The sequence below is a fragment of the Pithys albifrons genome, chromosome 1 (assembly GCF_047495875.1).
Source record: "Pithys albifrons albifrons isolate INPA30051 chromosome 1, PitAlb_v1, whole genome shotgun sequence".
Lineage (NCBI taxonomy): Eukaryota > Metazoa > Chordata > Aves > Passeriformes > Thamnophilidae > Pithys > Pithys albifrons.
The window spans coordinates 8,195,568-8,209,576 of NC_092458.1; the positions used below are offsets into that span (position 1 = coordinate 8,195,568).

The 14,009-nt window shown below is 37.4% G+C and overlaps 1 protein-coding gene across 4 annotated transcripts in view; it reads right to left on the reverse strand.

Annotated features, from left to right (window-relative positions):
* Positions 1-14,009, reverse strand: part of CDKL5 (cyclin dependent kinase like 5) — a 122,521-nt gene that overhangs the window by 42,371 nt on the left and 66,141 nt on the right. For all 4 annotated transcript variants that reach the window (XM_071555766.1, XM_071555501.1, XM_071555595.1 and 1 more), the window contains 2 exons: positions 5,092-5,137; positions 2,422-2,558 (listed from right to left, as the gene is read on the reverse strand). In XM_071555766.1, coding sequence (XP_071411867.1) covers positions 2,422-2,558; positions 5,092-5,137 — 183 coding nt within the window. The remainder of the gene's footprint in view (positions 1-2,421; positions 2,559-5,091; positions 5,138-14,009) is intronic.

Consider the following 14,009-nt stretch of genomic DNA (forward strand, 5'->3'; position numbering starts at 1 on the left):
AGTAAGAGAGATAAAAATGCCTTACAGGGGCCTAACTAGTAACCTATAGAGTATCCTATAGCTGTGTATCAGCAATAGTGGTCCTAGACATTGGCACTGCAGTAACTGGCCATGTCAACTCTTCCATGGATATACCTACGAAAGAAAATAAACTTACTGTTTATACCAGTAAATTTCTGCTTTGAAAAATAACACTCAGATGTCCATTATGTTAGCAAATGTCTCTTATTTTGCACAATTAGAAGTACAATGGAGTTTGTACACTGAATTCATAATAGACAGCAGCAGCACACTTGAAGAGAGAAAAGTCTTATTTATTGAAAACTGAAATAGAAACAAGTATTTTGGCTATATTGCCTTATGGATTTGAGCATTTGTAGATTTTTCATTAAAAATAAATTTATCTTGTCTTTGACAAACATTTTCTTTAGCTGTATAGAAAAAAATTGATGTTTCTCTTGAAAGATGTGTTAATGAACACAAATATAAGACAAAACAGAGACTTTGATGATATTTAAAAACCTTTCTAAGCTTTGCAATCTATGAGTAAATACTGGAACTTATGTGCTTGAGAGTAACTCTTCTTAGAAATACACATAAGGTCTGAGAAAAGGAATTTCCTGTTAAGGAACCATATTTTAGTTAGACTCTTGTCTACACAGAAGGTCAGGATCTGGATAAGTAAGTCAAGAAGTTAGTATTACAAACACAAAACAAAATAGTAGCATCAACACAGAAAGACATAATCCTAGATGAGGACAGTAACTAAGGGGATGATGAATAAAGGAGATTAGACTAAAGGTGAATTTAAGTAATCTGAATTTCAGCATTACAAAGCTAAGATTCCCTAAAAGACACAAAGTGCTTGTCACCAGTCAAACAAAAAATTCAGTTTCCTACACCACATTTTCTTTGATTCCTTCTACTCTCCCCTCATCCAAACATACAGAAATCATCCTAGTCTTTGAAAAAATGATAGAAACACTATTTTAACATTTGAAAATTAGGAGTGTTCATGGCTGTGAAGTTCCACTGAAAAGAAATGACATTAGGCACAGACTATGTGTGATGCCTACCTTTGTCGTTAAATTCTTTTATTCTGATGCAAACAATGTTAGATATTGTAACCTGGTGTTTTCACCAATATTAACAATTTTCGAAGTATACCTCTTATCAGATAAATCAAACATCTTTTACTTACCCTGCTCTTCCAACCCACTACTACATAGAGCTCAGGCAAGTCAAATATAACAAAAAATTAAATGTTTGTGCTAAATTGGTGTGTGATCAAGAACATTCCATGTGTCCGGAACAATTACAAGGAACATGGCTGAAACAAGTCAAGATTTGAAGGTTAGATCTAAGTGAGATCCAACACAATAGAAGTTGCTGATCTGCTGGTGAAAACCAAAACTGATTCCTGCCAAACTGTGGGCCAGTACAGGTCACCTCACATTATGCAATAAAGTTATACAACAAAATAAATTGTTGACTGAAAGAGACACAGCATTTAGAGTGAGAACCTTCAGACAAGAGAGAATTGACTGAAGCAGACTAGCACTCAGCTAGACTGCAACATCACACTGGCACGATATTAAATGAAAATTTCAGTCAAGGGAACAGTATCTCATGAAGGCTGCAGAGATACCATTATTTAAGCTTACCTTTTTTTTTTCTCCATATATACGAATACTATCTAACTATTGTCATGAAGAAATGCTAAGTGGTTAGAATTCAGAGGGAAGGTCTATGTCCACCACGAAGGTTGCAAAAATAACAAAAGACCAATCTGTTCTAGTTTATTTCTCCCTGGAAACAGACCAGGATGCTTGGCAGTAGTAGGCCAACTAAGGAAATTTTGGAATAGTTTCAAAATGAGGTCAGGATTGGAGATAATGACAGCAATCTTTGCCAAATCCCTCTAAGCAACCATTGATAGCGGACTTGTTACAGAAATATACAAACAAATCCTATTTTTAACAGGGAAGTATGTAGAAAGTTGAAAGAGATTCCAAGGTTAAAAGTGTATGATCTTGTTTTGAAAGACTGTGTCAAGATTCATTACACAACATAACACAGGACAGTTATCCAGCTTTACAATTATACTGGATTAAAGAGTTCAGATGGCATCTTTTCTTCAAATCATACGTATTCCAGTCTACATAATTTGTACACGTCAGTGTTCATAAATGGAAGAATTTTTTAAAAAAATACCAACACATGAAGTAAAAACAGTAGTAAAGTCATCAGTGTCACTTTCTCACAACAAATGTCTAATCACAACTGAGATTGTATTAAAGTTACTGATGTTTCTCTTTATAGATTACAATAGCTTAATTTTTAAAAGTAAAAGCAGTTTTAAAGACATTTTCAGTAAGCTGATGATTTAACTGTGGCAAGGATACTACAAACTCAACTCACTTTTTCCACATATTCAAAAACTAAGTATAATTTTCCTCTTCTTCTGAAGGCTTCCTTCAGCTCCACTATGTTCTCCTGTTTCAAAGTGCGAAGCATTTTAAGCTCTCGTAGAGTGGTTTCTTTGACTTCTTCATTTTCTAGAGTGCAAAGTAAAAGTGACAGAATGAGCTTATTGAAACAAAACAAATTTTAAGACTGAAGCACAGATTTGGAAGTCCTGTAAGTTCCCCACAAAGCTTTCAAAGGAAATTCAGCAATGCCAGACCAGTGTAGCAGACACAGAAGGCAGCAGAGAAAGTACTGGTGCAATGAGGCCTTGAATCTAATTCAGAGGATTCCAGAGATTTAACTGTTTTGACAATTTAATTTAACTGATTTGACAATTTAATTGTCTGAAAGGTGTTCAAGAGAAAGCAGTTTTATTAATGCTTCATATACTGCTTATCATTAAGGGGCCCTGAACTAACTGGGTTCTAAAGGATACTACTAATGAAATGCAAAGTAAATACATTAGGTTTTATTTTTCATTTAGTAAAGTGAAATCCATTAATTCAGTAAATTTGCTCATGCACACATAGAAACAGGGTTCTTGTTCTCTTAGAACTGTTATCCACAACAGAAAGATATTAAATGGGATACACTCGCATAAATTCGAAGCTAAATCGCATTTGCAGCTCATGTACCACAGAGACAGTCAGAGGCAAAGGAATTAAAAATAAGGAAGAGAACTTGTTTTTTCCAGGGGAAAAGGCAAAAACACGTTTGTAGGGGAGAGAGAATAACACAGATCATGCAAACACAATAATCATCAACAGAAGAGAGAGGGGGAAAAAAAAAATTGAAGTGTAGCAGGAGGGAAGGGAAAAACCAAATACTATAATCACAAATGTTTTGATTTTAAAAAATCTATAATTTAGAGCAATCTAAATCTTTTCATTTTAAAACTGAGTGCTTGATGGTGACTTGCATCAGCCTGCTTACATAATCTCATCTATAGCAAGACAGACTCCAGCACATTTAGCATTCCTATGTCAAAGAACAGCAAAAATTCAGTGAAACAAAAATGTCAATAGAAACAATTACAGTATATTCAAATTTCTAATGAACTACCATATTAACGAGACAGATGTGAAATGGGCTGAATCAAATCCATCAAAAGAACTTCTGTCATATTTCCAGAAACTTGTAAACAACTAGCTACAACTCTGAAAAGCAGTGATCAGTCATGTAAACTGATATTATGTAATACTCTTCGAAAGCCAGACCTAATGGCAATGCTGGGCTTTTTGTTTTCATTTTTTGGTAGACAGCCTAATACAATAATCCTGTTTAGGGCTTAATACTGAGATTTATTGTCTACAATCTGCACTGCATAGCCACAGCAAGTTACAAAAAGCAGTTCTGAAGTACTCTCATGACTTGGTCAAGATGGTTACCACAACTAACTATCTCCCGCATCCTTTAACAGGGATTTAAAACAGAGTTCTGGATAGCAGAGCTAAAACATTCATCAAATATGCTGTTCAAGTGTCTCAGAATATGACCTGCAAAGCACAACTTGCATTGAGCAAAACAAGAGGCAAATCAGAATCAGACTTTGCTGTGTCTGACTGACTGAAAATTACTGGCCTTGTAACCAAAAACACCTCCATGGCCATCATCAATCCTACAACAATAACAGAAAATAAAAGTTTGCTGAAATAAAGTGACTGTTGTTTCTTGAAACAACATTCCTAGCTATCAGCTAAAGCTTCCATACGTGGCAAACCACCAGCTGTGTTGCGTCAGGCCAGGCTGACCCCTCTTATTCCCTCATACTTGTCTTCTCCTGTTTGTGCCAGGGCATTGGGGATCAGGGCTAACTTCCAAGCACACAAGGCACACAGTTGCTCTCATGTTCGGCTGCCAGTTTTCCCTATGATAGGATACAGTGATTCACTGTTCCCCCACAAATGCAGGTCAGAGAGATAGCCTTGTCCTGTGTAGTTTTTTGGGTGTGTTAATGGGTGAGGAATGGGTATGTTGAGCACTGGGAATAATTTCCATGTGTCCTGCTTTCTGCCACCCACTTTGCCAGCAACAGCAAGCCTTGCAGAAGTTGGCTCTTCACAAAGTCTGCTGTGAGGTGACAAAGAGCAGGTTTCCTGATGAGTGTGGAGCCTCCTGAAGTGACGACAGAGCTGCTGCCTCACCACCCAGCTCCCCCCATGGATCCCTGGAAGCTCCTAGATTTGTCTTTGTATATGATTGAACTTCTCAATGACTTCCCTCTGTCTCCTCCTTATACCACTTCAAGCTGCCCTAACAGATCCCTTTCTCACAGGTGAAGGGTGATAAAGCCCAAAGACTGCAAGTTACTACTACAAGAGGAGTTTTCCACATTTTCTGGTCACATCCAATCTCCAAACAGTAGATCTTACTCTCATGTATGGCACCAGAATCTCAGCCATATTAAGACAGATGCATCAAGAAAGAAAGGCAGTTATCCAGTTAGTGTATAAAATGCAGCTCCTAGGCAGGTATGAAGGATCAAGTGCCTTGACTATTCACAGAGCTAATAAATCACTATAATTTTTGAATCATATCTTGATAAATGAGACTTCTTATTTTAATTAGAGATATTAACAATGTCATTATTGGCATGAAAGATTATGCAGCAGAAAAGGTTACCTTCACTGTCTTTGAATTTCTTGATAGCCACAATTTCATGTGTCTCCTGAAAAACAAAAGCAAAGGAAATGAGCAAGATCTGCTGTGTGTTTTCTCTTGCCTTTTTTTTTTCTCCTGAGCATCAGAGAAAGACAAAAAGAAGCATCTAGAGAAATTTCATAATGCAAAAAAATTGATTAAAAATCTGGTAAATACCTCAGGGATTGAGCCAAATGCAATACATACCCACATATAACAGGTACATCACAATTAGGAAACCCAGTAGAAAAGCAACAGAGTTAAATGCCAAAAGTTCATATTTCAATACTGTGTAATAGACATCAACTACATCTTCAGAAGAAAAAATTACTTCTGTTTCTTAGTTATTCTGATTTTCAAGCAGTCAGAATCTGATCAAATTATGAATGTGGGTACTTATCTTCATGAGGTGAAATGAAAATACTGTGCTAGTATGTGGCTAATGCTGTTCCATCAGGCAGAAGAAAAAACTGAAGCCAAGTGCACATTTCTCAATTCTTGGTCTAAGCCAACCAAATAGTTTAGATGAGGTGACATAAGAGACAGGAGCCCTTCATAACTTGAAACAAGTTTCAAAAGGAAGAATCCATCTGAAGTGCCCTGTTCCTCTATCTGCCATTACTCATGCTAATTTTGAAATGGATGTCTTGTTTCCACCAAATTTTACAGAGAAATAAGGAAATAAGGAAAAAAAAAGAGTCTCAAATTTGTCAGCTGTATATAGAATATCCTTCCTTGGGGGAAGAAAGCAGCAGGAACTCAGTCTCCTGTACGCTGTATGATGTTGCAGATCAGCAGCATATGTAGACTGTGCAATGCAATTAGGCATTCTACTTAATTGTCACTCAGATAAACTAATGCAGAATAAGACTGGAAAACATGGAATGTGTTTTTTTATATGGACCAATGCAGCAGACATATGGCAGAGGTGGTAAAACTATGCTTCTGGTCAGATGCTGGCCAAACCTGATGTTTCAAGCAAGTTTTGAAAGGCACTTAGTGCAAAGCAAACAGACAACACTGCAGTGCTAAGCCTTGAGAAGATGGACAGAATTGGGGATACAAAGAAAAGCCGAGTTTTGAGCAATGAGTGAATTCAGCCGTGATAATTCAGACTCCTGGGGAAATCTGAAAGGCTCTTTTCAAATCAAAGTTAGACTTTGTTACTTAAACCTTTACTTAAGAGTCATTTTGGAGATCTAAGACCTTCTGTGGATTTGGTTTTCTGCTCTTCAAAACCAGGCCAAATTGGAACTCTCAAAAATAGAATTTTCATTCACTAAAATATACTTTTTGCATTTCAAGAAGTTTTTTTTTCAAGACTATATCACAAAACCAGACAGTACTGAAAACAATGTTCAACTTGATTGTGGAAACCCTCCTTAGACAACAGCCCAGTATCCAACTCCTAGGATGGAATATTCTCATCCAATTAAATATATCATCTAGGTAGATAAGCTGTTACTAGCTGATTCAATGTTTGAGACTTCAATGGATGTCAAAGAAAAAAAACTCAAATAACCTTTTCTGATCTCCACTACTTATTACTACCACCTTATACCATGTAGTATGAAAATCTGAGTTCGCTTACTCTAGTTTGCTTCATTTTGCTAAGTTTATTACTAAGCATCTCATTATCATGTTCTAATAAAATGTTCTGGCCTCAGTATTTCACTTTACATTCTGAGGCAGCAGCAAATTTTCATATACAGAAGTCAAATCCCTCTTAGCTTTGGCATTACATGTGATTATTGAACACATGTATTATAAACATTCCGTGTTATAGAACTACAGGAAAAAACACTGTTTTACAATTAAGTATGCAACAACAGATGAATATTACTGAAAACAGTTTGTGTAAAATTTAAGGATGTACAGAAAATGATTATTCAGACTACATGATTACATGTGTCTAAAATGGGGCAAAATATGGCCCTTCTTCATGTACAAACCTGCTAATACCTTTTCATAAGGCTAAGACAAAAATGTCTGTTCTATTTGCTTTACACATAAATACAGTGATGGAGAGGAAGAAGGAGATACCTGTTCATGGCAAAAGGGTATCTTCAGCCCTGGAGATGGGAATCACTTCATGCTACGGCTCAGTCCTCTCCTTTACCTCAAAATATGTGTGGGAATTGCCTCCAGAGAAAACATGTGCTTTACTGTCTGCCCACTTAGCCAGAGACGAGAGGCAGGTAAGGCTACGGGAGCTGAGCAGGTCTCACTGTTTTCTCACAAGAGGGTAATAGCTGGTATTTCCTGACACCAGCATCACACTAGAGGAGTTCCTAATTCAAAACCATTTGATTTTATCTCATTTAAAGAGTAGAGGTCCCCTATCTTTTCAATGGCTCTACAAAATTTATATGACATGGCACTTCTACTATATGTAATTATATAGGCACAAGACACAAGTGATTTCCAGAACAGCAAAATAATGGATCTCTGTTGTTTTCTAGAAAGATCCTTGATGTTAATGATAGGAGTACTAAAGGACAAAGATGCTGCTCAGTATAAACCAAGATCTTAGAATTACAACCATTCTTCCCTAGAAAGAGAAGACATCCTACTCTTGAAAATAGTATGGTACAAAAAAACCCTCTTTAAATGTTTGTCCCTACTTTTTTTTTCCTTTTTCTTTCACATATCACAGAAAATCTGACACAAGAAATTTTTTTAAAAATAGATAAGACTCTGGCCTTCTGAAAGTTACATCATTCACCTATAATTTTGCTGCCCCACTCTGAGTGATTACAAGAATTTGTCAAGCACGGATCATTTAAGCAACTGAAAAAAACAAGTGTTTATAAAAAAATCAGCCAATATGAACAGAGACAGCACATCCCATGCACAAGCAGCATATTGCTGCCTTTACTCAGGCTCAAGCAGTACCTAGTATGTCACATCAGGGTTCTATGCTGATACATTAAGTGCCATATTAAGCTATGACAGTGATTGTCTCATGCATTCCATCTTTACAAGTATGAGGCTATGAGGTCCAAAGATAAATGCACTCTCAACTTCTGTTAGAAAAAGTTAAATCAATTGCATTTGCTACCCATAGATAATATTTACATGTTATAAGAATAATAATACTTGTTATAAAAATAATTTAGAAGCAAGCAAGAAACTGATTTGATCCTAATCGATCCATAATTCATACAATTTGGTTTGCCACAACAGACACACATTAAAAAATCAACAAATTTCAGCCAAACGTTTCCTATGGCTGATGTCTTTTCAGAACAAAGTAGTACAGTTTTACTTTGACTTGTATAAGCATTATTATGTTCTTCAACATTTAAGCATTTAGAATAGATTTTTCAATAACCTTGATTCTAGCAAAATCACAGAACAGTGAGCAATCAGCAGAGGCAATAAGAGCCCAGAAAACCACTACAATATGGTAAAGCATTTTGATGAGTTGCTTAAAATGAAACTAAAAAAAGCCCCCAGCCAATTAATTTTTCAAAGTTACCCTCAAAACAAGAGGAGAAAGTGTTAACATTTTAGTCAGTATTGATCAGTGTATCATAAATGTAACATTTGTCACTACAAGTCTTTAAGCCCAGTCTTTAGGCTGAGTTACCTCTTGGTGCAGGTTCTGAGGGGCATCTTTATCTGCATGTAAATCAGGTTCTTAACCCATCACCCACACACTGTCTTGACTCCATTTGCATTCTGCTTTAAAACACTCCTACCTCTGCACAGTACTAAGAGCACAGCTTCTCATCTCCTTGAGACTTCCAGTGTTAAGTGCTGGCAATTTTGATGGCACTTACTTTCAAAATCTAGTGGAGTACCTTAAAATATTCTTTGTAGAATAAGAGAGGTGAGAAAGATAATGGATTCAATTTCTTTTTTCAAACAGTTTGATATTAAGAAGTATAAGCCATAGCACTGTGTCTTCTCCTATACCTAAAAAACTTCAGAGAATTCTGCTCAAGAGGTGCTTCACTGCTTTAATATTGTATTTCTCCCTTGAGAAAATTCCAACTCTCTTATTTTTCAGTTAAAACCCCCACACTTGGTTTATCTATGGAATATGACATAGGCAACCTTTCAGGAAATTACTTTCTAGTCTAAAAGTTCTATTTATCTTTAGGAAGAGACAGAGCCTTTAGTAAATAATGACAGAATAGTATGTCTGAGTTATCACAATGCCTTTATTTACTGGAAAATGGCTTAGAATTTTTTGAAAACATATGTATTAGAGTTTACTTGAGAAGAAGCACCTAGAATGAATCACCACAAATCAATTTTTTATCTCTTGAAAGTAGAATGTTATTTACTAACCATCTAAGAGCAGGAGAAAACTACTAGAAAAAAGATTTATATACTTCATATGCCATTTTAATGAAGATGGCAACACTGATTGAGGAAGAACACAAGGGGGACTAGAGAAAGCTTAAACCACTCTGGACCCTGTAGAAGATTTTCAAGGGGAACAGTTATGGAAGATCAGCTATTCCACTGGGGAAAGAAGCACAAGAAAAGGCTGAAACCTTGAGCTACAAGTTTTACAGGAAAAGACCAGTAAGTGTGAAATGATGGAAGGAGACTTCTTTTAAAAAAATGCAAGCAGATTGAAATCATTTTCTCTGATTTCTTCACCTATGGTTTTCAGAAACACAACTGTGTTGTCTGTTCAGATGTTACAAGTAAATGTTTGCATCACCACTTTTACTTACTTGGTTTAAACCAAATGTAATTTAAGGGAGTCATAAACAGCAAGCATCTCTCACCAAACAATCAGACGAATGTGTAAGCTACATGAGTGGCCCCTCTGTACCCATGAACTCACAGACTGGGGCTCCCCTTTGAAGTGCCACAGCCCCCAGTGGCAGAACCGAGTGAGACTGATGGCTCTTCTCCCGAAAGGTGGCAGAGGCTCTCCAGACTGCAGGAAGTTCACAGGCTCACAGCACAGCTGAGGCTGGAAGACACCTCCCTGCCAATCCTGAATGTCCCTGTCACTATAGATCCTCTGAACAGCCTTCAAGGTATTCGAAGTCCACCAGGAAAAATCTGGAGCAACCTGCTGCAGCTGGTTGTGCTCTGAGCAGTTATTAGGAGGCACACCTGAATCCTAAGGAGTGCACCTTTACACTCCTCAAAAACCCAAAGTCTACTAATTTAAGGTGTGTGTGTATGTATGTGTATGGCCAAAATTCGCGAATAAAGATTTGGGCAGGGCTCTCCCCACGTGGGTGTGCCCTTCCAGCCTGTGCAGTGGATTTTTTAGGTGAGGCACAGCATGCCCAGAACTGGCCCCACCGTTTATGTCCTGAGGTCCATTTGCCACGGCCGAGTGAGCTTGGACAGTGACAGGGAAGTCCTCGGGACTGTCACAGCACCTGGTACTAACCGGGGCTGACCCTGCTGAGCATCCGAGATGTGACGGGATGGGATGGCAGGGAGGCTGAACTGCCTGGGGATGGTCCCACTGAGACTTGAACTCAGGACCTTGGGATTCAGAGTCCAGAGTGCTCTCCTTTACACCACGGGACTGCCCTAAGGTGCATATACTACCCCAAAAAGAACACTTGAAAAGAAGTGAACCCATTCAGTATTTTCTACTACCTACTAGGTCAATGATAATGGTTAGCATTGAAACTTTCATTGTTCCGAGTGCATTTTTTGTATTTATTCACAATTTCTCCAAGCAAGAAAGTAAATATGCATCCCCAAAGAATTTCTACAATGATGTAATGAGAAGGATCTGGAATAAAAAGCAGCTTTTAAATACTGTAAGTATAACTATTCTATCTTTTCATGATCAACTAGTACAATTATAGCAATATTTAAAATAATTAATTTCATTCTATTGTAGTACTAATCCATATAATTTTACAATTTGACAGTACTTTTTAATCCAAACCATGGATGTAAAACAAAAACCAAATTCAGTGAATGTCCACAAAATTTTTTGATACTGAAATGTCAGTAATAGTAATTTCAGCTACAAATCTCTGTCTTCTTCCAGTTCTATTTGATTTTATTTTTTTTGTCTGGTAACACTGGAAATTGTGAAAATAAAAGCTATTTATAAATAGCATAATACTGCACTGGGCACATACCAGCATTATTTAATTACTTCTTATAGCACAATCTTGACACTTGGAATACAAGTGATAACAAAGTGGAAAATGTAGAAAGGCAACCTGTACCACCTTTATGGCTTTCCTTCAAGGTATCACTGACTCCATAAATGCAGAGGTCAATAGGGCATTTATAATTATATCGTAGTTCCTATTTTTTGGTATTACTAATGCAATGGTACTTTCCCTGGCGTAATGCAAGAGTAGGCAGAATTTATTGGAAAATACTTTTCGGTTTTTTTTTAATTTTTCAGTGCCAAAGTCTTCAGTGATGTTATCCCAAATTTGAGAGTCAAAGCAGTTTCAGTATGATTGGCTTAACTTCTGAAGTTTATCTCATTTCAAGCTTTAGTTTTGAAAGTTTTTTATTTTTTAACTGGTACTTTCATATTTTAATTTTTTGTCTTTTTTTCTTATCAATAGTCTGACAGGCATTTTCTTTACTTTGTAAAACAAGACCTGCTGTGAACCAAAGGCAAACTTGTCAAGTAGGTTCCCGAGGCTGAAACTGTTCAGGTGGAACTCAGCTTCAGATTAAGACATCTACATTCACACACCTGCATGTGAGTTGTGCGTTTCAGCCTCTACTAAAACAAGCAGAGCTGAAGAGCCCTGAGTTGACCAGCCACTTAAGACATGATTCAGCAGCCTAAACATGGGCATCTATCGGCATTTAAGACTCCCTAGATATCTACAACACTCATGGGATTGGTAGAGATGTAAACCTCCTAGAGCATAAGCTAGAGGTAAGGGAGGACCCCAGATATCACCATCAACATTAGGGGCTTAGGCAACCAAAGTGTACCTTTCAACCCCAAAGAAATGTGCATTGAACTTCCCTCTACTCCTTGACAAGATTTCCATGGACAAGAGTGGGAGTTAAGACACTTGTACAGGTGCACATATGCATACCTAAATTCACATCTTAGTCATGTCATCTTTCCAGATCTACCAGCACATGAAGAAAAACATCAAATTAAAGCACATATTCAGCTTAAGAATAAATAGGAAATGCATAGAAATCACATTTGAATTTTCCAATCTCAGGTAAAATTCTGTTGGAGTGGGGGTTTTTTTGTTTGTTCCTTTTTATTTAAAAAAAATGTAGGTCCCTTCTCTTTTTATCAAGTACCTTCTCCAGCCTCCACAACCTTTCAAAGACAATCAAGAGCTGTCCTGCTGCAAGGACTCAGTACCTTTGGATGCTGTGCATCTGGGTCCCACTAAACTTTATGGGCTCTCTTGAGTAACTCCTAACTCAATCCTCACCCACAGCTGGTAACTCATCTTCTCCCTCAACCCTTTCACTAAGCACAGAGGTCTGAGAGACTTTGCTGGTGAACATGAGGTCAAAGAAGATACTGAGCACCTCAACTATCTGGTTCTGCTGCCACTAAATTGTCTGCCCCTTTCAGCAACAGGTCCATACTTTCCTCATTCAGCCTTTCACTACAAAAGTAGCATTAGAAGCCCTTCTTGGTGCCCTTGCACGTATCAACTCCAGCTGAGCTCTGGGTTTCCCATCATCACTCAGGTCCACCCAAGCAATGTTTTTAAATTCCTCCTTTGCTATCTGTGTGTGATACTACCTCCTATATAGTGCTTTTTAGCACTGGACTTCCATCGAGAAATCTGCATAGCCAAGTCAGTCTCCTGAGAAGCCCACTTGTTTTGATATTCTTGTTTGAACCATTCTTTTGCTTGGAGGATGTTGTTCTTAAAGGATTGCCAGATTTTCCTTGCCTTTTAGAGCTGCCTCCTCACCTACCAGTTTCTTGAATACTCTCTGTTCGATCTCTATAGTCGCTTAACATTTTCTCCTCAATGTACTCATGATCTTGAACTTTTCTAACTATTGTGGTCAATTATTCTAATAATGTGGCTGGTCCTTCCAGCACTTGGATCAAGAAATTCTTCCCGACGCCCTCCAGAAATCTCTGGGGCTGCTTACATCCCATCACATTGCCCGTCCAGCAGATGCCAGGGAAGTTCAAGTTCTCTGTGAAAATCAGGGTCTGTCATTCAAAAACTTGATCAGCTGTTTAAAGAAGTCTTTGCCCGTTTCTTCACCTTCATCAGGTGGTCTGCAATAGTCTCAATACAATGCCACAGTTTCTGGTCTCACCTCTTATTCTGAACCACAGGCTCTCAGCCATACTGTCATCTATCCACAAAAATGCTTCCATATATATGAGACAGTCCTTTACACAAGGGAAACTTCACTCCTCTTTCTTTCCTGACATGTTTGTGTTCATCCACCAAAACCCTCCAGTATTAATTCCATGTTAACAATTTTTAAATACCAACTACATTTTTGTTTTATAGTGCAAGCTAAAATAGGATTTCTCAAACTTAGTTTGCTTAGTTTACCATCACCTTAGAAAGAGAAATTGTCTATTTCAGTGCTGAAGGAAAGGAAAAAGAAAAATAGCAGCAGCAACTATTGCCATTTTCATGCTGCAGGACTAGGATAAGGTTTGCTCAAGATCTGTTCTGGAGCAGAAGCAAGAGTCATGGGTTATTTTTAGGGTGAACACATTAATTTGAAAGACAGTATGTGCTAGTATTGATAAGCTTTCTGCATCTGAGAAAAAGCCTAAGCTACAATGGTCTTCTTGTCTAGAATTCCAAAAACAGAAACTTTCATGTTTAGTATTTTCAATTAATAAAAAAACTTTTAACTGAAAACTTCTCTCCACATTTTGGGCATGCAAAATAGTATAATACTGTCTTGTCCATGCAATTTAGTATGTAAAAGCTGTAACCAAGTGAAACCAACATCTTTGGTATTCTGGT